We start from the raw sequence: 27,220 nt of genomic DNA on the forward strand, positions 1-27,220 counted from the left end.
GCGGCGGCAGGTGTTTGCCCTCGGGAGGGCCCGAGAGCAGCTGCCATTTGGCGGCCCCACGGAGGGGGGCGGGCTGCGTGTGTGATGGCGGCAGTTCCTCAGAGGGGCGGCTAATGCCACTGTCGCCTCCGGGGTTGCGCTCAGCCCAGTGTCGCTTCCCCAGGGTTTCCCTTCACGCGGCCTGCGCCCAGGTTTTGTCTGAGGAAGCGGAGTGGGAGTGCGGCTGGGTCAGCCGGTGCCGGGCCCAGCCCTGCCTGTGGCGGTTGGCAGCGGGAGGCCGGGACAGAGAGCCTCTCCTGCCGTGGGAAGGAGTTAGCGGGGGGGGGGGAAGTGGGTTGCAGGGAGATGAGGGTCCCCCCCCCCTTTTCCCCTGCACGTTTTGAAAGAGCAGTGTGTTTCTTAGTCTGCAGAAAAGCAAGTTTGCGTTTTTGAAGATTATGTCAGAAGACTGGGAGAAGAGTAAGCCAAAGCGAGCTCACTTAGTTGGTGAGGAGCACAAATCAGTAAGTTTCCCTCGATTCATTTTGTTTATCTGTGTGCTCAGGATAAACTCACTGATGTAATAACTTGTACTGCTTTCTGGTAAAAAAAATAAAGATCCATGGATCTTTATTTCAGCTCATTATTTTAAAAGGACAATTTCACTTTGCAGCCTAGCCTGGTAAAAATAATTGAAGGTACTCCTGAATATCACCGTTCATTTGAGTGAGTTAATGATCACTTTTACCATTCTTATTTTTTTTCCCTTCTACTCTCCCGTGCAGACAAGAAGAAAAACATAGCAGTGAAATCAAGCAAAACCAAATTTCTGCCAAAATAATCAATGAAGTGGAAAAGAAGGATTCAGACATATGAATTTTATTTAGAGACTGATTGCGTGAGAAATCTGTACAGAGAGTCTGGTTTCTCCACACTGCTAAAATGCAACATTCTTTGTTCTGCTTCAGTTCATACTGCACAAATGTAGTGATGCAGTCATAGGATATAACAATTTTACTGTAATTCATTAGTAATAATTGTTTCTTATTCTCCCCTTCAATGGATTTCAAAGGCTTCCCTTTTTTTCTCTTGTGCCATATATTGTTTTACAGCTTCTAATATATCTTCTCATTTGCCATGCACAAAAGGCTTTAGACTGTTTTTTAAGATTGTCCCCACCTTCAAGGAGACATTCTGCGCATAATTCTCCAGTGTTCATGATTGCTTGTACTATCTTCCCTCATATTAAGCAGTATCTTCAGACAACTAAATCATCCGCTTTCTTGGAAAAAAGTGATACAAAAATATTCTGGACTTCTAACACTGATCCTATTCTGAACTTTTAAAAATAGTTTAATGGGAGAAAGTCAGAAAACAGCCCCAGTAACAAACCATCTCTACAGGCACCTGAAATGCTTCACAGAGCACCCCTTGTCCATAAACTAAATTTTGGAACCTTGTTGTGTATAGGACCACACAGAGCCCTGTCTAAGAGCTCATCACTAGTAATAAGCATGTTATTCAGAGCAGTATGGTTTTACAGTACTGAGCAAAGTAAAATTCTCTACCTTCTCTAAATAATGATTTTTATCTATGCTTTGGTTCATGAACTGTTCTCAGTTCTTTCCCTGTAAAAATCAAGCTCCTGATCTGCCATTGGACTAGCAGATTTTAGAAGCAATGTATTCTATATGTAAATGTAGTGAATGTAAATAGAAGCAATAAATAAAGCTGGGAGAATTGTCACCAGCTGTGAAATAGATTTGATGTTAGCAACATTTGTTCATATTTCAGGAAGGAAGATGGATTTTTAATTAAACATGGTGTTAGTGAAAGGGCGCTAGATTGCAAACCCAGAAAATAAATGTTCTAAGTTAAGCACTGTGAAGAGGATGAGCACTGTTTCTCTGTGCTGCCATGCCAATACGCTTCAAATTTAACCCAGGGCAGTTGATTGTTTTTCATGGCCTATGTGCACTTTGGGCTTCAGAGTGGTTCCTTTTCCATTTTCACCAAGTGTTAAGCCTCAGTTCACCAGCATCAAGTTCATCTCCTTCCCATTGTAGTCGTTGTTTTAGGGTAATTGTACCATAAATCTGGGTTGCTGCCAAAAGGGCTGTTGTAGCTCCTGTTTTCCATTGCCTCTTCTGCTCTTACATTAGTAGACTTGTTTGATGAGTTTGATCAGAATGCTAATTAATGCAGCTGAAAACAATTTTTTCTTATGTTAGTTCTCTGATCTGGCTTTTCACACAGTAGTATGAATACTAGTACTGTACAAGAGAAGCAGTGGGAATAAGACACTGGGAAACAAAGGAGGACAAGAGAAAGCCTATCACCTTAGACAGGCAACCAGGAATAATGCAAGAGTAAATAACTACACAGATTCAGCCTAATTCTTATTCAAGCTATAACATAAACCAAAACAGAGGCTGTTGCTTCTCTCTGAAAAGAAAGAGGAGCAAGCTGTCCTATTGTGGAATTTTAATTTTATTTTAGTACTTTAATTTTTTAGGATGAATATCTCATTAGCTCATTTGTGATAGAAGATACTCAGCAGTGTGCAGTTATTACAGGTTAGGAGCCTTTCACTTATTCCCCTACATTTTTACTGTACAACCACAAGGGTGAAAGGAGGAAGAGGGAAAGACATATTAGGGCTCACATAACTGCCAAACTCTGAACAGAATCTGAGCTAGGTCTAGTCAAACTTCATGGTTCTTGACCTAGATAAGTGATTACATATATATGAACTTAATATGAACACAAATGAACAGTCCCATCTTGCAGCCTGTCCTTGATCAGCAATTACTGTTTTGGCTAGGTTGTATTACAGTATCGAGGTATCCACTAGAATTAGATATCAACTAGAGTTTACAAATGGGTTCAGCACTTCTGTTTTTAATTCATTTCCTTTTTATGTATGATATAATCTACATTTGAAACCAGATCCTTAAGGTGAAAAGCTTTTGTATTAAGATGGTCTTTTGTTTGTTGTGAGGAGAAGTAGGTCTAGAAACCAGGTCTAAAACTAATATTTTTTCTGTCAAGATAAGTTTTATGGGTACTGCTGCCTGATGCAGACCCAAAGCAAATACAAAATAAATAAAATAGCCAGATTCCTATTTTTCAGTCTGCTCTGGGCAGACAGTAGTTAAGGACAGATGGAACGCTTAATTGAATCTTTCCATATCTATAACAAAGACAATTAATTAACTCTGGGCAGTGTTGTAGTCCGTGCACAGTACTAGTCCCAATCATCCACTTACAAGATTTTTCAAAGCTTTTTCTCTGCCTGTCTTGTTTTCATTCAAGTGGCTTCTCACAGCTTTGAGGAATTCCTTGTTGACAAGCAAGACCTGCCACCTCCTCCCATTATCTCTGATGTTTTACAAAACTCTTGATAGCATCCGGTTGTTACCTCTCCTGTCATGCTAGCCAGCACTATCTCATTATTGCATACGCTTTGTGTGACTACGGTTATGTGCTGTTCCTTGCGTGATAAGTTTTGTAGGAATAAGCTTTGTTTTGTATTTGTCTGTTATTTGTATAACACTGCACAGTACAGATTTTGGCTCAGGCATTGAGATTGTAGGCCTTACTATAACACACTAGTAGTAAAAGCAGTAATAATACTGAAAAGTGCCAGCATTTTCTACAGGAGCCCAAATAAACTATTTCTTGCTTACAGTTAAATATTTGATGTGCTTTGTGGTTTAATGAATTAATTGGTCATTCAATGCTACTTTTAAATTCAGTGTGATTTATAGGATGGAGCACTGAATTTACATTTCAGTGGGATATAATTTTATTATACCATGCTGAATTATGTTAATTTCATGCAGGTGATCTCTGCACTCTGCTTCTACTTCAAGAATAGAAGAGACTGATGTAAGCGTTTTTTCACTTTCTTACAGATTCTGTTTGTGCTCATCTTTTTCCAAGACAAAACAGATTCTCTAATCATCTAGCTCAGAGAGAATGGTACCCCATCTTCATGCACCTCAGAATCTTCCGGGCTTATCATCTGCAGGTCAGCTTTCCCTAGTGCACTGGCCACACCAATGTGAAGTCATCAGGGACAGAATTGAGCACATTGGTAAGCTGTGTGTAATGCTCAAAATCTTGTTTATGGGCAAAGAGGAAGTACACCTTAAATGTAAAAGTAAAGCCAAGAATTTAGTGTAATTGAAATCTTAAGAGTCCAGATTAATTAATTAGTCCAGATCTAATTGTTACAGAAAGAAAAAGAATAATAATGCAGTTAAAGTTGTTATACACATGCTTCACTTGCACCCTTTTCCTGGTGTTATGCTCATCCTTCCACTGCTTCTCTCAGTCCTAAGGTCGGTGGTCTCATTCTGATGGTGGTGGGAGTTGTCAGCACCTGAAGTCCTTTGCTGGGAGGAATATGATGTTCAAATTGGTGATTTCTTCTTCCTCACTTTATGATCCTCTCGAGGTCATTTTTATGTTTGCTAATAATGTTTTTATACCTTCTCTTTCTTCATCAATCTGCAGGTCCATTTTAAATCTGAATTTACTATATATGGTTCCCTTTACATATGTTAAATGCTATTTGCTTGTTCTCTTTGTTTTGTCCAACCAGTTTTGTCCAACTCCAGGTCTACATTTCTTTAAGTGACTGTTGGTGAGTTGTTTAAAACCATGGGGTCTGCGCCCCATTGATTATCATCCTTTGCCTGTGCTCCTCTACCATGCCCTGTGTCTCCACTTCTCAAAGCCTCTGCTATTGTAGCAGGCCTGTATTTTTCTACACTCCATCATTGTGTTGGAATGAGATATTTACAATTCTACATAGAATAACTGCTTGTTACAGCTATCTGTATAAAACTATGGTTGTACCACACAAAAGGTAAACAAAAGTAAAACAAATTAGCCATAGACTCCTGGTCAATTAGAGAAACTGCTGTCACAGCCAAACTAAGTGAAACAAAGCTGCAGGCAAATAAAAGTTCAGACAGAGCAAGCCTGACAAGCCTCAGTCTTGAGGCACTGCCAATTCAGTACAAAGCTTATGGCCTGTTAGTAGCCATGGCAATACGGTATTACAGGGCTGTATGGTTACATTCGAATGTAAGCTAGTAACTGCTTTTATGCAGTCTATACAAAAGACTCTGCAATACCTATTAGGAGAGAGTGAAGACTAGAGCAGTCCCTGTGCTTTATAGATACAACCTGTTGTGATTTGGAAGTGATCTGTAGAAATCGGAGGTGTACAGAGGTGGGACTGAAAGGTCTATGCCCTTATTCTGTTATCTTTGAAAATAAATCCTAGTATCTTGAGTGGAATGGGACAGGACTGCCTTGAGTAATACAGGAAGGGAATTTCACAAAAACTCAACAGGTAAGACGTTCAGTTTTTAATAAAAGCTAACAAGTGTGCATTGGGAAGCAGAGATTAATAGACACACCAAAAAAGTAACGTTTGTGTTTTTCTCTCGAGTTTTCACTTTCTTTTCATATTATAATTCTGTTTGGTTTTGTTCAGTCATGGCTGGTGTTTGTGCTAAATACATGGCAATATAGTATATCAGAACTTCTATCATAATGTGTTTTGGTTCTATAGTATTATCAGCTTCCTCTTAAAATGGGACAGTTTCTCTCTGCTTCTTTTTGTATCTGGACATGCACTTCAGTCATAGGTTTTAAATGAAAAAGAGTACTTACAGATTGGGAAATGGAAAACCTGAAAGGCGTGAGCCGCCTCATTTTTTTTTTTTCTTAAGGGTACCAGTTGAGGTACCCAAAGATAATATTTCAGTGATGATCGTGGCTCATTCACAGTTCATCAAAATATCCAGGAAAGATCACAATGTGAATATATGTACATAAGACTGTGAAAAACTTCAGATAGGTACTCCCAGTAAGAACACTGGCTAAGAATTGCTGTTGTTCCCTTAACCCTCAAGCTTCATCAAAAGTCAAGCTGTGGAGCAAGAGCACATGCAGCCCTTAGATCAGTGGAGTCTGAATCCCTACAAACTGCATCTGAATCCAGGAAACTCAGCAGGGACATGAGCCTTACTGAAGAGAAATCACTGTTTTAAATGTCTTTAATCACTTTAAATGCCCTTTAATGCCACTAATCAGCAGTGCACAATTATGACTTTGCCCTTACATCACCAAGCAAATTTGCTGATGCATCTCCGAATTACTCCGAACAGTGCTGCTTTTTTCCTTTTTGATTTGAACACAATAATATAAAGGAAATTTGGGCCCGTTTTTTTGATAAGGCTATTATGTGCTGTTGCTGAGGGTAGAGAAGAAATAGTAGAGATCTCTGCTGAGATGCCTGGCTGTGAGTTATCAGTACTAATCTGTTAAGTGAAAATGAGTTGAAGTATGTCATGTGTCTGTTAGACCTTCACTAATATACTGAAGTATTGCATTACTGCTGAATTTAAGAATCTTTATTTTTACATAGGAACATGATGTTAGCAATATTCAACTGATTACACAGAAATCTGAAATCCTCCAGTTATGTTGTTAATTGTTTTATAAATTCATCTTTGACATAAATTGTCAGCCCCAGAACTTAGTGGCAGACAATATATCGTTGTTGAAATCCATCCATCTCATCCCAAGTCTGTCCGTTGGTATTTGCTGGCATACAAAGAAGATATTTACCAAATTGTCTTATGAGTCTTTCCCCAGCTCTGGTGTCAGAATGACCCTAGACAGGTACTAGAACTTTGCACACGTGCTCTCTCTTATATTCTGCATCAAATACCAAACTAACCAAGCCTGCAAGTCATGTGGGTTATGCTATTCTGAAGACATTATCCAAACTAGTTGCAACAAAGGAGCCTCCCTAATCCTTTATCTGAGGTTGGAGTAAATAGGATGAACTGCTAAATTTTTGGTGTCTCCTTCGTTTTACAAACAGTTTAATAAAATCTCCCTGCTTGTACTTCTTTTGTATGTCTCTTCTTTTTCAGATTGGACGCCCCCTAGGCCTGAGCCATTGTACACTCCAATGGGTTTGGAGATGAAGCCATCGTACCAACCCGCTGGCGAGGGCACTGTGATTTATCTGACAGAAGAAGGTGGGAGCACCCTGAGAAATGTCGCTATCACTTGTATGTAGCTCCTTTGTGAGCCTAATTCAAAGCCCATTGAAATCAACAGGACTTGGGAATAAAACCTTTTCTTATAGTTAGGGTAGGAATTCAGTTTTACAGCTGTCCTTTCATCCATACATTCTGCTCATACTCTTAATTATCTCAGAAGTTCAGTTCAATTCAAGCCATTGTTCTCAGTGAATAGCAGTATGAACCACCCTGATCAAGTTTGTTATGAAAATATGAGTGCAGAAAGTTTACTTAACGGCCATCCAAAAGAGAAAGTGAAAAAGATGAGAACTGCATAACTGCAGGATCAAAACTAAAGTCTTGTGCTGGGAGAAGATTTTTATTATCCTGTTGGCTATAGTGGTTTTTCAAGCCTTGAAAACAAAACAAAATATGTCCAGATTGGATCAGTGCTTGATTACAGGCTTCTAGGTCTGGGAAGGACTAATTGGACAGAACTGAGGGGAGGTAGTTGCCCTGTTCCACCAGTTGATTATCAGAGTTCTTTATTCTTTCTTGTGTTTTCTGAGTTGATGCGATTGCCTTGAATGAACTTGGAACTTAGCCAGTTATTGATTTTTGGTCCTGGACCATTTGTACCTGGATAAGAAGGGATGATACAGTTTTGCAATTCTAGGCTAACCTGAGGTGGCAACAGAATTTTCAGATGTGCAGAACTGAAGGGGAGCTGGACTCCTTCTTGAGGTCATTAACACACCTGGTAAAGGTTTGCAATATACTGAAAAGCACTAGTATTCTTTGACATCATGTTTATTTAGAAGTTCCCTGCTCCTGCAGTATGGGTGTATTACCCATCACTTCCTTTAAATTAAGTGCTACCTCTGGCCAAGAAAAATGGTAACTGCTTGGTGGCTGGAAAAGAACCTCTGTCCTCTGCAACTGGCTTTCTAATGTGTTTTCTGGAAGGGGTAAAGGTAGGGAGAAACACTGAGTCCCAGCTTCCTGTCTTTTTTGAAAACAAGGACAGTGATTTCTGTTGCTGTCCGTTAGTTGCTGTTCTTTAAATGTCTAACTTTCCATATACTTTATTACTGATTTGAACTTCACACACAAGCAACTGGAAGTAGTTCTTATTTCAGCCTATATTATTCTCTAGTAAAGGGTGTATTTTGGTACCGTGGTTCTCAGACCATACTAATGAAACTTCCCTACTGAGAAAGAGAAAACTTCTGCCTGTAAGAGTGGCCAGTTCTCCCTCCTGCTCCTGAGGAATGATGTTCCTGCAGGCAGTTACAGGCAGTTAGCAGATTCCTGACTAGCAAGCTTTGAGCAGCAGCAGGAAATCAGTGCTTGCTTTTGTTGCTATGACTATGAAAACTGGGTACCTAATCACATGGATAGTAACAGTCACTTCTGTTGATTACAGGGTGATCTTTAAGTGACTGTAGTTGTACTTTCACTGCCTTGAGTATGAAGTGTAGTTTCAGAAGCAGTACAAATCATTCCTGTCAGTTGCTGTTAGCAAGCAGAAGTTTCCAATTTCCCAGTTAATGTAGGTACCCGCAGCCCTTAACTAGAGCTGCTTTCCTCCTCGTCTTGGGCTTGGCTGGTAGCAAGACCCACAGAGAAGCAGAGAACTTCAGAGCTCTGGAGCATTTACTTCCCCTTCTCTGCTTGCCTTGCGTTAACTGGGCTGCCAGGTTCCTCACTTGCTGTGGCCAGCTGGGAACAGGCACAGGTGGAAGGAGAAGGAGTTCCCCTTTCTGTTCCTGGGATGGAAATCTCCAGGTTGGTAGCTTTGCCATCTAAGTTACATAGCCAGTAAATTTATTCTAAAAAATCCTAAAATTGTCCTTACAGGGAAGCTCTGTAGGGTAGGACAGGGATCTGCACTTAGGCAGAATTATGGCATGAATACGACAGACTGACTGACATGTAACAAGGAGCCATCGCATCCTGAGGGAGACAGAAGCACTCATCTCCTGATTCCAGCTGAATTTGAATTCAGCAGAAGCTGAGAGCTAGGAACTACCTCCTGCTGAGCTCTTACAGCCTTCCTAATATCTAATTTGGGAGGGAAAAATACAATCCAGCAGTGACTCCAGCACAGAAAAATCAAAATACCATGATAGAGATCTCAGGGGGTTTTTTTAATGCATTTCATTCTGTAGCATATGACTGATACAGACATTTCCACAAACAATTTTACTGGATTTACTGCTGAAACACTTTTCTTCCTTGATGTTAAGGAAGAGCATAAGGCAGGAAGTAAAGGGGAGAGAAGCTGTGAATGGAATTTCGGCTGAACAGAAAGTAATCATCCAAGTGGGTTTCCCAGCCAGAAGAGCAGACACTCCTTGTCTAATGAAAAACCGTATGGGTCTGTAATAACCTAAGTCACCAAGAACAATACACTGAATATGGCACCTTTTGTGTGTGGCAGCAGTGATTCAAGGATAAAGAAATGACTTACAGGAATCTTGGCTTCATGTAACTTCCCTGAATGGTGTAGCCAGCACTTTGCTAAAACTACTGTGGTTCAGCAGAGAATAAGACAGACTGCTGCAGAATAATTCTGTAGCACAGCCCCAGTCACCCATCACCTTAAGCAAGGGCAGACATGGTTCTGATGTGAATGGAGGCTGCGCAGCTTTAGCCATGTTGTATGGTACAAGATCAGTCTCCCTTATTTGACAATGTGGTGAGGCAGCAGTTTCTCAGCAGCTGCATCTGGTACTGAGGAGCTAGAGAGAAACCAGAATACAAGAGCTCAGAATACAACAGCTTAGCAATCCGTGTCCAGCTACCAGTATACAGCCTCCATTATGCCAGTAAGAAAGTTTGGTAGCAAGGAAATTCTGCCACTTCTGTAAGATCAGACAGGCCAGTCCGTTGTTAGCAGTGTGAAACCGATGTTCTCACAGTACACGGTTATAGTATGGAATACTTGCAGTTTTCACTTGTCCTACTTCTCTCTGAGCTGGCCCTTACCCAAGTGTCAAAGTGCAGCTCATGCACTGTCTGGGTCAAGCCAGAGTCACAAGCATGGGTACACTGAATTCTGCAGCAAGATCTCTGGGCTCCTGGCTTTTGGCAGAAGAGCTGCATCTTCTCTGTCTGTTTTGTGGGCACAGATGAAGATGACAAGAAGCTTTGATTACTGCAAAATTCTACACCTTCATGGCAAAAAGTTTTGCCACTATAGTGAGCATGAACACGGAGAACACAAATGAATGTTAAAAGTAATTATTGCCTTGTTTCTGTAAACAGAGGATATTTGCCCCTTAAAATTAAGCAAAGAATATTCCGGAACCTAAATAATAACTTGTCTGCCAAGAGTAAAGTCTTGCTGATGATAAATCTAACAGTTCTGTTTTTTAATGAACTCCAGTAGTAAAGAATGTAGTAAAAAGTTCAGTTGTGCCTCTGTGAGCCTCTCATCTGAGGAACAATGAACAAGGTAGCAGAACCAGATATGGGCTCAAACTATATGCTAAATGTGATGTGAAAACATAACTTACAATGTGAAGTGATGGCTGTTGGGTCTGGGAGTCATCTTTTTTTCCTCTAGACAAGAAGAATTGAATATAGAGATTTAAAAATAAACTGATGGCAACAGTTCTGCCCATTTGATTGATGAAAAGACCTGAGGGAGCTAGGACCTAGGGTCTTTCCACCTGACTTAGCTGTCTTGCCTAACTACAGAATATGAATTGCCCTTAGCTCATACAGAGAGACACAGGCACATCCAAGACAGAGTCAGATCTTAGGCTGCCCTGAATCCATAAAGTTAAGTAGGAATGGACAGCAAAATCTTTGTATAATTTCTTTTGTGTTTACCCAAGATATGCCTTGAAGCTCAGCTGCATGCAGTCATCCATTTCTAGAGGGAAGCTCTAGAAGGATGCAAGTATTCCCTAAAATGACCCAGACTGCAATAAAAGGCATCTGTTCTGTTTTTTCCACTAGCTAACAAAGACTCTGGTTTTGTGTATTCTCAAGTGAGAGGTCTCTCCCCTTCAAAGCAGATCCTCCATCAGAATGGGGACAACACGTTGATCTTTGAAGCACGGTTTGAGAGCGGGAATTTGCAGAAGGTGGTCAAAGTGTGAGTTTCTAATCTTTTCTTCTTTTATTAAGACAGAGTTATTATCAGAGTTGTTATTATCAGTGGCCTGCTATCAGTTTGTGAGCTGGGTTTGTTTTCAATCATTGCACTAGTTGAATGAGTTTTGAAAATAGTTTCAAATAGTCTTCATATGAAATGATCTGATAGTCATTGCATAGCGCTGAATGGTTTCTAGAGGTGATAATCACCTATGCAAACTCACACTTTAAGTCCTTCCTTTTAAAGCATAATTATTAAAAGTCCTAAGGAAGAGAGCAGTTCCATGATTGAAAGACTCAATGCAATTAGCCATCCTTCTCTGGCCATGGCCTAGACTTGGATGTGATGGTGTAAATCTGCTAGATTTGTACCTGATTCACTGCAGAGTGCTTTTTCATGACAGTCTGCATTACGTGATGCTGCATCGTACTACAGTGCTAACCACCATCATAACTGTTTGTCTTTTTCCTGCATGCCAGTAATGAATTTGAGTACCAGCTAACCCTGCGCACTGACCTCTACACAAGTAAATACACGCAGTGGTACTACTTCCAAGTAAGCAACACTCAGGCAGGGATGCCCTATCGCTTCACCATTGTCAACTTCACCAAGCCTGACAGCCTATATAAACGTGGGATGCGCCCTCTCTTGTACTCAGAAGCTGATGCCAAGAAACACAATGTTGGCTGGCGGAGGACAGGGAATGAAATTAAGTATTACAGAAACAACGCAGGCCAAGGTGGACAGCAGTATTTCTCGCTCACTTGGACATTCCAGTTCCCTCATAACAGAGACACCTGCTATTTTGCCCACTGCTATCCTTACACCTACTCCAACCTACAGGAGTACCTGGTAGCCATCTCTAAAGATCCAGTGAAGTCCAAATTCTGCAAGATCCACATCTTGTGCCATTCATTGGCAAGAAACATAGTATATGTTTTAACAATCACCAACCCCCATGAAGGTGACAAGGACACAAAGAGGAAGGCTGTGATATTAACTGCAAGGGTGCATCCAGGGGAAACTAACACTTCCTGGATAATGAAAGGCTTTCTGGATTACATTCTTGGCAATTCAGGCAATGCTCAAGTGCTCCGGGACAATTTTGTCTTCAAAGTGGTACCAATGTTGAATCCAGATGGTGTGATTGTGGGAAATCACCGTTGCTCTTTAGCAGGTCAGGACTTGAACCGCAAATACAAATCTAACCTGAAGGAATTTTATCCTTCCATCTGGTATACCCGAAACATGATCAAAAGGTAACCTCATTTTCTTTCCCTTTAAAATAAATGATTTCTCTTTCCAGTGTTTCCATGTTAATGTGATTTCTCTTTGTCCCGTATTGTTTTGGTATTATTTACATCTTTGCTCTGTACCCAAGCATTTCTGACTGTTTTGTTTACATGGTGTTGCATTTCAGAGTTTTGGGTTTGTTTTTTTTTTTCCCCTATAGCATTGTGCACGTTTTCCTGTAATATGCATTCTCTTTCCTGGTTGAAAGTTATAACTCCAAAATAAAAGAGGTTTTTTCAGAACATTTTCAACATATTTCTCCCCACTGCCAAGATCTACTAATTAAAGTTCTAATTTCTCTCTCATTTTCTTCTTCTCTGGCATACAGCCATATCCCAGAATTGCAGTTAGGTTCAGAATAGATCCCAACTGTCCATTTGACAGGAAAGATTGTCAAGTTTGCTGTATGTTTTGCTACGAATATGTTTGATTTCTGATGCGGACCTCTAGTCACATAGACATTAATACTTTGAGTATTAAACTGAACCTTCTGCTTCTCACACAATAAACTACTGTGTGAGAAGCCAGTGTCAGAATTAGTAGATGTACTGTTTTTCATGAAGTGCCAATTACAACTTGTTTTAAATAAGATCTGTGTTCCTTCAAATAAATATTTTGGCATGTAGGTAGCATGAAGGAGATGAGCACTGTGCCTCTCCTTTTCTATGAGAATCCCTCTCTCTAGCTTGTTTTATGAAGAGAGCCTGCACTTCTGAGTGCACTGTAATTAACATTAATTATTTGTGCTGAAATGCTACAGATCTTCAGACTCATGTTCCACTACTGTCAACTAAGACAGATGTGTTTGTTATTGCTTCCTTTTTAATTCCATCATGGATTTCCAACTCTCACCCAGATAACTTGCTCTGGTGCCATCACATCCTCCCCATAAAACTCTGCTTCAACAGGAACTGGGTGTTGGGGGTGTGGGTAGCTAAATCCGAGCATGTCTACCTGCAAATTTTCTTTAGAAAGCTAGTTAAGTGCCAATACCTTGCAGAATGTCGACATGTGGTAAAAAATTAATGTCTCTGCCCTGAATAAGGGGAAGAATATTCACTCCATTGTTCTGAACTGCTTGTTTGTGCTTCAATCTCATAATTGTAAAGCATGTATGATTCAACATATGTACAGAGCAAAAGAACTGCAGACAGGAATAGGGTGTTTCAACCCTACAACATGCTCTAGTACATGTCTACAGATTTAGATGTATATAACTGAGCCTTAGGGTTACAAAGACTAAAAGGAGAGAGAGAGGAGAGGAGAGTGGAAGAAATACACTGTGCATGCAGCTACTGGACAGGAGGAGATCAAGGAAATTACATGGAAAAAAAAAAAGTCAAAATTGGGGACCTGTTGTTTTGAAAGGTGATGCCCAGCTTCTGGAATTCATGAAGATAACTAACCGGTGAAAACTTATGAACAAGTAGACAAAGACTGCAGATGCGTACACTCTTATATCTTAATACTGTACTGTGACAAGTATTTTGATCCTGCAGGGAACTGAGCAGTCTGGCTCTGATTAGCTTACCAAAGACTTAACTTAAAGCTCAGAACATGAAACTCGCTGATTTTTTGCTCTTCGTGTTAAACATGAGCTTTGGTGTTTATTCTGCAACATGTTAGCCCAGACTAATATTTTTGAGGTGGGGAGAAAAAAAAAACACTTTCAGTAAAATATTCTATGTTGTCCCATATTACAGAGTGATGGAGGAACGTGACATTCTTTTGTATTGTGATTTCCATGGTCATAACAGAAAAAAGAATGTCTTTGTGTATGGTTGTGAAAGAAAGCAGCAAGCAAAAGCACCAAATTTGCATCCACGTGTTTTTCCACTCTTGTTGAGCAAGATCTGCCCAGATAAGGTAAGCAAAATTCTGGCTAGAAACTTCACCTAAAACTTCAAACTCCCACTAGGATCTCAAAAAAATTTTAAAGGTATCATATACACTGAAAAACTGCACTTTGTCCAGTAAAATAACCTTTGGTTGGCTAAAACTACAGATTGTAGGAATATGAAATATCATTTCCTCTGAAAATTCCAGCACTCCAAAATGTATCATGCTGAACTGGGACAAAAAGTTAGCATTTTTTAAGATATATTTTTTAAGAATGAAAAAAATAATAATTTGGAAATACGAAAGTAAAACTGTGCATTTTGCTTTTACAATGTAAAAAACTAGCATTAAATATTACATATTTATATGTTAGATGTAGCTTTACAATATATTGTAAAAGTAAAAACAAACAACTAAGCAAATAAGAAACTAAGGAAGAAAGTCAGAAAGTATTTCTCCAGGTTGAACAGTTTTGAAATTTCCCTGTTGAAAATTATGTCAAAATCACCCTGTTTGTTTAAAATATTTCAATTGGAAAAGAAATAACTTTTAGTAGGAAATGACTGCATTTAAACTATGCCATTTTCCAGCAAAATCTGACTCAAATAAGCTGCTTTTAAACCAGAAAGGTTGCAAAGGTTCAGCAGTTTAAAAAAAAAAAAAAACACAAACTAACCTACTAGCATACTTGCAGGTAATGCTATTATACTCAGATATCAAGCATAAGGTGGTTGTGAGCTCCAGATAGGTTACATTATCAAACTGTTGACCTATTAACTCATGAGAGAAGAGCTATTAAGAGTTTTATTAAATATGTATGTTAGTATAAATCAGGATCTGTGATAAGTCAGCTGGTCATTTGTCTATATAGACTCAGTAAATACAGAGACCTAAAAGAATATTTGTGGAAGTCTCAGAAGTCTTTGTTAAAGTAAAATAAACTTCTAATCAAAAAATTGTTGTTTCACATATGTTTCCATTATACCAGTAATGACAGTGCTATGAAGCTATGAAGAATATAGTGCAATATTCAAGTAAGATAGCATGAAAGCTTGCATTTGTTTACCTGATAGAAAGACGCAGAAAACTCTGCAGGGTTAAAATAACATTATTGCATCTTCATTTTACTTCAAAGGCTAATGCTGTACTTCTCTTTTAAGTTCTCATTCCCAGACTGCCGTTTCAGAGTACAAAAGAGCAAAGAAGGCACAGGTCGAGTTGTAATGTGGAAGATGGGTATCAGCAACAGCTACACTTTGGAAGCCTCTATCTGTGGTTCTAAGTTGGGTGAGCCAGTCTTCCCATAGGTGTTTGGTAGGAATCATCAAACAAGACCTGTATTTTTTTTTTCCCAGGGAAAATGATAGTTTGAGCCTCCATCCCCTCGTTGATGTTTTGTCTTATTGGGTATAAATGAACGATGATCTAAGATGAGAGCTGGAGAAAACACTAAAACTAGGGCACCCGCCTAGTGACCATTCAGGCCACTGCTACTGTTGTTAAATATATATCATAAAAATACAGATGATATATCAGTGGATGGCAAATTAAAAGCAGTAAGTGAAAATAGCTGTGTGAGAATCAGTTGTCTGGAAGAGAATGTAGAGCCTTGGTGTGTGGGTGCATGGTGAGACAGACAATTGGTGCTGAAAGTCATATACGCAGTTAATCCCCTTTGAGTGGATACATTTGTTTATATAGTCAGAACAATGATCTGTAATATCATCTATATAAAACTGTGGCTGTCATAGACCTGTCTAGCGTCCTTCAATGAAATATATGCGAGTTTGCAGTCAACCACCATCCTGAACGTAACACAGCTGGCAGTCAGCAATATGACTGGCATTTTCATTTCTGACTTGCCCCTATTGATGCTGCAGGCCAGAGACGAAGCACCCATTTCAATACAAAAGACTTAGAGTCAGTAGGACACCATTTCTGTGATGCTCTCTTGGACTACTGTGTTCCTAACATGAAGGTAAGGAAAGTCCCTCCTAGGCCTTTTTTACTGCCACAGTTGATCTTACTGTGACAAAATATGATACTCTGTAGGGTTATAGTAATATTAAATTTGATAATGGCTTTCAGTAAAGCAGTAAACTACATGTATGGTGTTTCTTAGTATTATCTGTGCCTGAAGGAACACGAGGAAATGGTGAAACAGCAAGCTAAGGTGAACTCTGAGGGCCTGAATTCTGATGTGTTAGACAGGGATTCCAGGTAAGTTAGAACTGTTAAGACATGCCACAATTTGTTGTATCTTCCTCTGCATCCCCTAAAGAGTGCTGGAATACATGCTAGAAGTGCTACTAAAATCAGACCCTTAATATTTGCACTCCTATAAGGCCACATATAGATCTTATTATACAAATCTTAATAACCCATTGGTTGGGAATAGAGCTCTTTATCTGCTCAAGCTGACCCTATCCTTCAAAGGAAAGCTGTACTCATTTCACATAGTGTGGAGTTTCGAGGGCTCTTGAGGAGATATGAAACTGCACTGGTACAGAGCTTGGTCTATTGCATCACTTAAATCAATATGCTCTTTTTCAGCCTGACATTTTGCAGAACAGTCTAGCCATAGTATAAGGTATATTGTTTTATTTTTGTTTATATGTAATTTCATTAAGCAGGGAAGGTGCTAGACTGATTCCATTTAGCCAAAGGAGATAATTTCAGGGTAACTGATAGCAGTGCAAGAGTCTGCACACTGACTAAGCAATACACTTCTCATTAAAAATGATCAGCTCCTTCTGTGCCAGTACTGACTGTGAGGGACAGCAGGACCAGTTGTGCAGGTGATTTATGAGAGATGGGCATTTATGTATTATGAAAGGCTGTGGGCCCTAAGAACATCTCTCTGGGAATAAAACTTTTGTGGAATTCTTTTTAGGGAAACATTAATGGGTTAGATCCATCTCATCTAAGTTCAGGTGCATAAAATGTAGAAATTGACAGCTGAGTTTCACAATTGATGCTGAAATGCAAGGAAATAAAGAGAGACACAGTATCTTAATGCATCGTCAGAGAACTAACAGAAGGTTCACTGAGGACAAAGAGGATGATGTTTTATGAGAAGGTTTAAGAGGGGAGGGGGAAGGTATGTGAAGCAGAACTAAAAGAAAGCTAGCTATAAACAGGAGATGCCATCTGGGTGGATCAGATCTCTTCCAGTAACCAGCCTCTCTCTAAAATGAGGATGCCTACTTTTGGGGGGTTAACTGTAGGTCTATAAAACTAAAACTTAGATCTGAAAGACAGACATATGGAAAACATATTTACATCTCTACAGCTAGGGTTACTACAGGGAACACCTGCTAACGGTTGCTATGAATTCAGAAAAAAACTCTTTGCAGTCACCAAATTGGAAATAAAACAAAACAATCCTCATATTTTGCAGCACCCAGACTTCTAACAGCTCAGACTCCTGTGATCTTGTTGCACACCAGCTAAAACTAGGTACTAAGGTATGCTATGAATTTTTATTGACTGTTTACTTCTCTTGCTGAATACCACTAGGAAAGAATTACTAGAGTTTAGTAGGCCCTATTTTGAAAAAGCCTGGGACTAAATCAGTCAGAATAGTAGTTAACAAATCAATTAAGTAACTGAGAATTGTAAATGATCTATATAGTCTATAGAGATGCAGTCCAAATTAACAGTGCAGAGCAATACTATTATTTTTCCCTATAACTTTACCCCAGATTGTCCAGAAGCTGGTATTTTAGTTTCAAAAGAATGCAGCTTTCTACCTATCAGATTCCATAGTACAGCTATGTAGCAGATACAGATCCTCAGAGTGAGGATGAGGACCCCAGCTTTTAGCACAGAAAGTATCATGCCTGCTTGTACGCTGATGTCAGCCATATTTTGCAAATATTCAGTTCAGAGTGTTCAGGAGTTGTGTTCTCCTCTTATACGTAGAGATACGTCGTGACGCTGGTGCTCAGTGCTGTCAGCATAAGACTGATTCTGCCCCATTGCCTACTTCCATCCTGGTAGGCAAATTTGGCCCCAGATTTTACAAAGTGCTTTCACTTGAAGGCAACGAGACGTTTTATTTTGTTAAAGCATGTATTTACTTGTTTTGCTAAACAAGAACAGATTGAATTTTTTTTTGGTCTTTGTTTACTTGATGTTTATTTCTTTGGTGCCTGGGATTATCATAATAGTACTTGAGATATTTGCTGCAGATGAGCAAAAACAACTGTTGTGAGTGTTTTATTTTTAGAAAGCTTGTGAGTGAATTTTAGACAACAATAATAGTTCCTGTAAGTTGTTACTTCCTGTTTGTGACATGAATACAATAAATATACAAAAGTAAAAGGGGAAGCTGTCGTACCAAGACAAAGGGGTGTAAAACTGAAGTGACCACTGTAGCACTTTTCAAAACATAGGCAGATGGGCATTTCAGATGACTGGGATGGTTGACAATTTGCTTGATTTGGAGTTTTAGATCTAGTTTCAGTGATGCTAGATTGAAACGGGTTATAGTCAGATAAGCTGTGGTGAGTTCAGTTGTGGTGAGGGAAGCTGCCACAGGCTCCTTTATGTGCTCTGCCCAGGTATGTGTCTCTGGAAGAGCTACGTGGAGAGCACGCATTTGTGCAAAGTCCAACAGCTCAGCTTAGTCTCGCTGTCATCCAGAGTTTAAGCAATGCTACTAGGTTTTGTACTTAGGTGAGGTCCAGACAAACTTTCCACTCAGCCAGCCCTCCTGGGGAAGTAATAATGTCTGATGGAAGGCTTACGATAGTGGCGTTGGCTTTTATTGTTTACCATAGCTTGAAATTTCTTCATCTATTTTGTTTTGTGCTAAAGAACCAGGCAATGTCACAGAATTTCTTTTTATTATATTATTATTATTATCAGGACTATATTATTTACAGAATGTCAGCCACAGTGGTTTGGACCAAAAATGTTTTGCGCAGTAAAATGCCTAGTAGCAGAAGGCTAGTGAAAGCATACAGAGAAGGGATGAGTATTGAGAGATTTTTTTTCCTTAATGTACCCTCATTCTTGCTTGTTCTTACAAGGCTTCCCTTGGGATTGAATTTACTGATAAGTGAATGGTAAATCCATGTAGGCACATTTCCCAGTGCTGGCTGTAAAAAATTCATGAAAACCTCAGCATGATATGAATGAATAATGAACTCTAAAGCTAGCAGCATTTTCCGATTAACACCAAGTGTACTGGCCTTTTTAGTACCTCTCAGGCCTTCATGCTTTCTTGCCCAGTCTCCTCCCATCAGGCTTGCAGTATGCCTGTGCATGTAAGGGTGTGACATGGGACCAGCAGCTATGAGGACTGGCAACTTGAGAATAGTGTGAAAAATCTGCCTGAAATGCTGAGCCTTTCCATTTGATTTGCTAAAAATAACCTTGTTTGTGTTGAAAGACTCACCATGCCAGTCAGTGGGACTGATTCCAATTTTTTCTGATGTCTGTAAGCACTATTTTGTTTTAGTCTATAAATGCTACATACAAAACAAAGCATGCAGGTTTGCCTGATGTCAGTGATACAGCTGTAGATTGAGCTGGCTGCCACATAACTCATTTAGTTCATCATTGCTTATGGTAAGACAAGTGTGCCTGGTAGTCATCCCACGGATTGGGATGAAAGGTGACTTACCCAGACAATAATGAAATTGTGGAACCCTTTTGGATAATCATAATTTCCGGGGATTTTCAGACTCAAAAGGCCTGGTAGACTTGTTAGGTAATATACAAAAAGAAACCTCCAGAAACAGAGAGAGAGATGCCTTCCTAGAAACACCTGAAAAGTGGGGAGTGGAGGGGAGGCAGGACCAAGGGCAAAGGAAATGAGACTTTCTCCTTCAGCCGCAGGAAGCCATTAGGAGATCTCAGCTGTCTGTGAAAGCACAGCTTTAGGTGATTACTTGAACCTCTCTATTTTTAAAGTTAACTTCATTTTATAAATTAGGCAGCAATTTAATACAAAATAAAGAACAAGCTTCACCAACAGAGATACCTTTGGGTACAGAGCCCATCCCGTCACATGCCTGTGTTAGGAGGTGATTAGCATGTTTGGAATGAACAGGGCTTGGGCCACATAAGAGCTTGATTCTGTAAGGCTATGCCTGAGCTTACATTCTGCCAGTACCTATAAACACCAGTATATATTGCAAGACTATTAGTTAAATGGAGCTTCACTGTGTCCTCTTCTGTAATTTCTGTGCTGAAACATAGACAAAGGCTAACATCTTTTAGGCAAATGAATTGAAGAGTATTTTCTGTATGTATAATAGGAACAAAACACATCAAATTGATACCGCTATTACTTAAAGAAAGTAACAACAGTTTATCAAGGGAGTTTGAAAGAACAGCACAGCACAATTCCTGCAAGAAACTTCTTTCTTTTGTCCTTTTCCTGGTTATGTGTGTCTTCTCCTGTGCATCTATTTCAGTAACTGTTTCAGGTGATTAGAGGAGAAGACTTACCAAAATTTCTGTTGTTCTTGATGAACTTCCTACAGAAGTTCTTAAAGGCCTTTGAAAAAGGTGAATGGCAAGGAATATCACAGGTATAGGAGATGTTTGGACACAGATCTTTGCTAAAGCTGCTTGTAATCCTCAACTGCACTTTGTTCATGTTCAGCCTAGAATATGGCTCCCAGATGTAAAACAGGAGCACTACTATTGTTGCCTAGAGAAAGCAAATTGTCATTTGGAAAGAAAAGGTCACATTAATATTTTCATGGATAATTTTTTTGTGTGTTTGTGTGTATATATATATATAATGTAAATTATAACTGGCTGATTTATGAATGTTTTCATTGGTTTGATGGATAGACCACTGCTTCCCAGGCTTCTTGTGTTGTATGCCAGTCTTTCTTTTCAGGAGCCCCAACACTAGAAAAACAGAGCAGTGGCAATTAATACTACTGAGAAACCCTGGTTCTTCAGGTTCCCAGACTAAAAATAAACTTCCCAAATTGAGTAGGAAATGAGGTCCCTTGTCAGTATGACATGTTTGTGTCCAGGTTCATAAATATTTGCTGAACAGAACAGCATAAGGAATTCAGTCTTGAGCAGTTTGCTTGCATGTGTTCCTTCTGGCATTGTGATTATCATGTTTATTTACAACTCTCTTTTTCATAACTGTGATATTCCCTCATGAATCAAAATGGTTACATACTTTTTTCTGTGCAGATCAAAACCAAAACATCAGGAGAACATATTCACAGGATTGCTAAGGACAGAAGTCGTGAAAGCAAAAATGTGAGCTTTTTTCATCCCAGTAGAAACATGTTGTGCTCTTTTTCTGACCAGCAAGTGATATATGACAGCTTAATTCAACCACTGTAAATTTGAACAAACAATTTTGTCACCAAAAGTCACTGACCTGGAAGGGCCATTGTTCTTTACTGACAGTTGTATCTAATTTATGCCACAGGTTTCTTTTAAAATGGAAGTGTCAACATCCACAAGTCTGGGGCAGGAACAAACGGTGAAATTCTATGTCTGTTAATGTATTACTTGATACTTTTAGATCTTTCTGTCAAGGAGCTTGCCTTGGAGCTGGAGATTATACCAGCTCCTGTTCAGTCTCTGAAACTACCAACACTTCATTCCCTCAGCTGGACCTGTTTCCCTTCTAATTTCATTGAAGAAGATTTTTGCCAAATCTATTAAAACATTTTCTGTTGTGTTTTTCAGTCCAAAAGAGTGTTGCAAAGAGCAGAGAAAGGAGGAGGTCATGGAGTATTTTAGGGAAACAGGCAGTACATTTTCTAATTAATTTGGGGTTCTTTGCCAAGCTCCAGCTCTGAAATACTTGCACTGGCAATATTTGTAAAGCTGAGTCATGTCCTTTCTTACCTTTCAGAGAATGTAATTTGGTGCTTAGCATTTATTAGCTGACCTAGCTACTAGCATTAGTTTTATTAAAGTGTCATTGTCAGAATAGTTGGTATAATTGGTATAAGATTTTTTTTTAACACATCACTTCTCCATTATTATTGTTCAGCATTTTACATAACTATTTAGAAAAATGTGACCCTGATTGTAGTTGGCAAGCACTTGAAAATCCAAGATCAAAACAACAGAGTCTAATATTATCTTCCTACTTTCATGAAAAGGAATTTAACTTAAATATTTTTAAAATGCTGAGCACCCAAAAGCTTACAAAGTCAGCAGAAGTTGCTGAGTTTTTTGAGCTTTTGGTAATCAGCCAAATATTGAATGCCTAGCTTGCTTCCTACTTAAAAAATAAATAAATAATCAGCCTCACCTTTACATGTTAGCCTTTTCCCACTTGAGCTAGTTATCCCTTGCCAAGTTTCCCCTATTCTAACATAATTTACATGCCTTGAACAAACTACAGAGCACCAGTGGCTGCTGAATAATACCTTTTGCTCATTCAGTCTCCTGGAACTTAATAATATTAATAATGTTTTTGTGTTCTTTCTCACAGACTCAAGGCATTGAAACGTTACATAAGATATTTCAGGAACTTGACCCAGTAGGCAGAGGTAAACATTGTATGTTTTTAAGTCTTAAAATCCCAATAAGCCAATTTTTTTTATAATCTCGTACACCAGTAAAATGTGTATTCTAAAAAGATAATTATGGAGTTCTTTGGCTGGGATTTCACTCAGTGTCAGTATTTGGAAGTGCTCGTTTTTCCTTAGTTTAAACTGTCTTCATCACATTGTTACACTCTTACTTCACTGATTGGAAACAGTCTCATTGGAGAAAAACTGAACCCAAGGCAGCTTCCAGAGAGGTGCAAAAATAAATATTTGCTGCTATTGGCAGTAGGATGCACACAGTTGTCATAAGGTGCTCATTGGCCCAGTGAAACTAGAAGAGAAAACATTAATTGCAGTAATGCTCCAGACTAAATCCAATTTGAAAAGAAAACTCTTTTCTTTCCCAAGAGCTGGGTAAAACACTTATCTTCAGCAGAACATCCAAATACAGTCATTGAAATATAATACTTTCATTTTGGTTTTGCCTCAGTCTTTTGTCACAAGCAAAACTGTTCTGAGATGTCAGACTGGACTCATTGATAGAGGGGATCCTGTGTTCTTAACGTGTTTTTTTATACCTATGTAAAGATAATTAGAAGATTTTCCTGTGTTTTGTCTGCCCCTCCCCTTCTTCATTTTGGGTTTCATTTCAGTTTGTGGGTTAAATGTTATTAATGAAATTCTGCATCAACTATATAAGGCACCTTTTTGTTCGGAATAAAAGGAGCTTCAAAATATTGTAATTATATTTATGTCCAAGGGTTATGCCTTCCCATAGACTGTCAGACCTGCTTCATCTCACCTATAGATCATGAAACTAATACAATAGTTTCCTTCCTCACACTGCCCTTCAGATAAGGTATTTACGGTGCAATGGTAAAGCCAACCACAGCTAATCTAGTCTACAGTCTGCTGGTAAGTTGCATCTGCCAGGTCATGATGTTAGAGAGATACCAGGGACCAAGGCTGCAGCAGTGATTTTTGCCACTTAAGAAGAGGTGGCTTTCATCTGCTGCTTAGTGCCAGGAGCCTTGCCTGTCACACAGCCAACACACTGGGAATCTAAGTATTGAGAAACTAGTCACACGGATCATCTGCAGCATGGAGGGAATGATGAAGTAAAAAGTGGCTCCCCCTTCCCCACCCTCTCACTTTGGGCACAAGTAATTATAACTGTAATTAACTTCTGTGGGACAGTCGGTGTCTGTATGGTTAAGTGCATGTAAGTGCTATGACTGCTCAGGGCTTGCCTGCAAAAGAGGAGGTTAATAAGGAACTTGAGTACTCACTAATGACATGAATTTTTAAAGGTCTTGGGAGACTTTCAAGCACTTTCTTCCCCAGCTGCAGCTGTTCTTAGCTATTGTGTAGGGTGCCCAAGGGTAAAAATGTAACAGATTACATTCGCCTAGCTTTCCGGGAATTGACACTGCTTAGAGGATGAAAACAAATCCTGTCTGACTAACTGCTCTTACTACTTTGTTATGTGTTTTTAGACCTGAACTGGGGTACTATCCCTCAGCCTATAGAACATTTTATATCCCAGAATCTTTTTCTTCCTCCTACTGCTCTTCAAGAAATGTGCTATGCAAGTGAAAGAGGAGGAGTTAGACCAGTCTCTGGATGTCATCCTCCGAAGATGGAGAGCAGGTCAAGGGAGAAAGAAGAAAAGATCCATCACAGAGGTAAGGACTAGGAGAAACTGCAGTTAAACAGGTCTGGAAAACTGCCCAACATCTTGCAAGCAGAGATGATCATACAGCTGATAGTCTCCAAATCCCATAGATTGTGGGAATCTAAATAGTTACATTAGCAGAGTGTGTAGTGAAGATAGGTGCTATACATGCACCTGAAAGGAAATGATTTGTAGCCTAAAGGTTGCTCTGACTCATACACTTTTATCTCACCTGCACTGGAATCCCTGTTCTGCTGCTGACTCAGTGCCACAGCACGAACACTCTGTAGGCTGCCAGGCTACTTACTTCCAGATTCACTGGATGCTTGTGCTCTTACACTGCTGCCCAAGGGCACCTCATTCTTATCGCAGCCGGTTATCCTGGGGTGATCACTGGTAGCTGAGCAGCTCATGAACACGTATCTCCCACCAAGACCAATAAGCTGGCACCACTTCTTCTTCTTTCCCACTCCCACCCTAGTACATATGCTCTGGAGATATCTACTATGACACTACCATAGTGAACACCACACACAGTGCAACCATGTGCATCACTTTCTGTAGTGGTAGTGTAGCCATCATCCTCACTAGAAGCCTAGTGATTTGAGTGTTTACCAGTGAGACGGACAGCTAAGTGTTATTTTTTCTTCAGCTTAGGGGATTCAAACCTGTATTTTCCCACTTCCCTGTGAAAGTCCCTAAGATCCAGACTCTTCAGTTATGGATCTCTGGTTCTTCTCTGATGTCCAGTAAAGTATTTCCACTTGTTGAGATTGAGGAGGGAATCATGCAGTCCAAAAAAAAGAGAAACACAGAAAGGAGAAAACAGGAGAGTGTATGACTTTCTAGTCTAACTCCATCCTCCATAGAGTAGTCCCTGCTCTAAAGATTGGGTTTTCTCTGATGTCATTTGAATGTCAAACACAGTTGCACTCCTTGAAGCAGAAACTAGGACTGAGAACATACTCCTCAACAGAGCTGCATCCCTACCAGAGCAAGAGAATCACGTTGCCTTTGGCACCTTCACTTGTTGACTACAGTTTTGCCCATAGTAGAACAGTTTCAGTGGGAGTTGAACAGAGTGTCACCATCCCAAAATACCCTTTATTAGGCAATAGAAGAAGAACAGGAGGTGGGAATGTGAGTTTGAATTTGCTCAATATGAGGAAAGTCTTAACCTCCAGAACTAGCTGCCTTAAGTTTGTATTTTAAGTATCTGAATAAGTGGCTTGATAATCCAGAGATGTCTGCTTACTCTAACTCTTATCCACCTCAGCCAACCACTGACCCTGAACTAGCCAAGATAAAATTTCAATGTTTCATTGTGTTGCTGAGTTTTTTTAAGAGATCTGACATGCACTTTCAATGTTTTTTGGTTTTTGGTTTTTTGTTTTTACAGTAAAATTGCCAATTACAGCCTCTGTGAAGCAAGTAGGAGAGTGCTTCAGGTAGGAGAGTATTATATTTGAAATGCATCTGGCCTTTCACACAAAGCAGGGGTGAGAGAATGATCCCAGCCTGATTTCTCAGAATCCACCCTCCTCTTTGTGTTCCTGTGACATTGTGCCTCATTCCCACGCAAACTAAAACAGCTGTCCTTGGCGTCTTCATCCCATTGTGGAAACTGCAGTGCACGGTGATGCTAGTAAAGCAGAGAACCTTTCTTTTTCCATCCCATCTGGAACGCCAGACCCCCTCCTTCAGTACATAGCCCTTCTTTCCCCATCCTTCTGGCCTAACAGGAGCACAGGCACTGATCTGGCACTGTGCAGGAGGAAGCAAAGATCGCTGCTGCCTTAGGAGGGAAGGAGAAGATAGGGCAGCGCCACTACTAAGAAACAGGAGTATAAGTCAGGGGACAAAGGATGTGCTGGGCTAGGTGGCACAGGCAGTCCAAAACAGGACATCTGCTAGTTTTAGTATGGTTTGATATCTACTACATTTAAAATCATAATACCATCATGGTATTGGTGTGTAGCTCATTGCTAACTCATCCCCTTCACTTCCAGGTTCTGGTTCTCTGGCAGTGAAAACTGAAGGCTATGTTCTCTTATGGGCATGCAAGACCCTGTGGCAATAACATGGATGATCAGTGTTGACTGCTTTCCTAAATACCAACCTACTGATAGGATAAAATGCTCTGGTCTTGTCCAATGTACCCTTGGTTGTTGCTGGGCAGTCAGAGCAAAGTGGAATTGGCTAGCTAGTCAGACTGCAGTGGATCCTGTCATAAGCACCTTATGAAATAAGATATGTTAATTTGTTCACACAAAATTAATTCAAGGACTACTGCTTTGAACCTTATAGCTCAAACTTTGGTACTCAAACTTGAAAATCTTAGGCTTTCCCCTGAGAAAGAGGAGAGAAATGTGTTTGGTGTTTTTGTTTAATTTTAGGATGGTAAGGTAAACCTCTGCTGCTTCTGTGATGACGTTTCTGTCTGACTCAGAAGGGATAGTGGTATAGTGGCTGTATGATATTGGCGCTAGTGTCCGTAAGGTAATGTGATGGCATTGTGGTTCCATGTGTTCTGAAGTACAATAAATCACTTCCTCCCCCCTCCCTGTATGATCCTCAGGAAATGCTTCAAATTAAAGTAGCAGGAATTTTAACTGCAATGTTGTTCTTTTTTCTAGGCTGTCATCTTTATGTATATTTTGTCATGAATTTATGTGGAGATAAAATATTTTTTTGGCCTGACCTCTGTGTGTTTTAGCTCTAAGAGACTTACTCATGGTGCTGAAGGTAATCATGAAAAGCCATCTGTGTCACAGGA

General features: G+C 39.7%; 1 protein-coding gene across 7 annotated transcripts; it reads left to right on the forward strand.

The window, feature by feature from the left end:
• Positions 1–27,196, forward strand: AGBL3 (AGBL carboxypeptidase 3). Of its 7 annotated transcripts, none has more exons than XM_067311712.1 (16): positions 1–503; positions 3,897–4,078; positions 6,942–7,049; positions 11,004–11,142; positions 11,622–12,401; positions 14,139–14,301; positions 15,435–15,561; positions 16,155–16,252; positions 16,397–16,494; positions 17,675–17,741; positions 21,448–21,516; positions 21,692–21,745; positions 22,712–22,769; positions 24,266–24,454; positions 25,844–25,892; positions 26,454–27,196. In XM_067311712.1, exons 2-16 carry the CDS (start codon positions 3,961–3,963, stop codon positions 26,479–26,481), a joined length of 2,145 nt encoding a protein of 714 aa, XP_067167813.1. In that variant the 5' UTR covers positions 1–503; positions 3,897–3,960; the 3' UTR covers positions 26,482–27,196. The 7 variants fall into 7 exon arrangements, with proteins under 7 accessions (XP_067167813.1, XP_067167847.1, XP_067167824.1 ...); XM_067311746.1 differs by having other exon boundaries at positions 24,347–24,454; XM_067311723.1 differs by having other exon boundaries at positions 16,415–16,494.
• The last annotated feature ends 24 nt before the right edge of the window (positions 27,197–27,220 follow it).

This window comes from Apteryx mantelli, chromosome 1 (genome assembly GCF_036417845.1).
Source record: "Apteryx mantelli isolate bAptMan1 chromosome 1, bAptMan1.hap1, whole genome shotgun sequence".
In the NCBI taxonomy this organism is placed as follows: Eukaryota; Metazoa; Chordata; class Aves; order Apterygiformes; family Apterygidae; genus Apteryx; species Apteryx mantelli.

Coding starts and splice junctions, on each gene's coding strand:
- AGBL3 (XM_067311712.1), top strand. CDS start 3,961: ATGGTACCCCATCTTCATGCACCTCAGAATCTTCCGGGCTTATCATCT. Junction 15,562..16,154: donor TATCTGTGGTTCTAAGTTGG/GTGAGCCAGTCT, acceptor TTGATGCTGCAG/GCCAGAGACGAAGCACCCAT. Junction 22,770..24,265: donor ACTTGACCCAGTAGGCAGAG/GTAAACATTGTA, acceptor ATGTGTTTTTAG/ACCTGAACTGGGGTACTATC.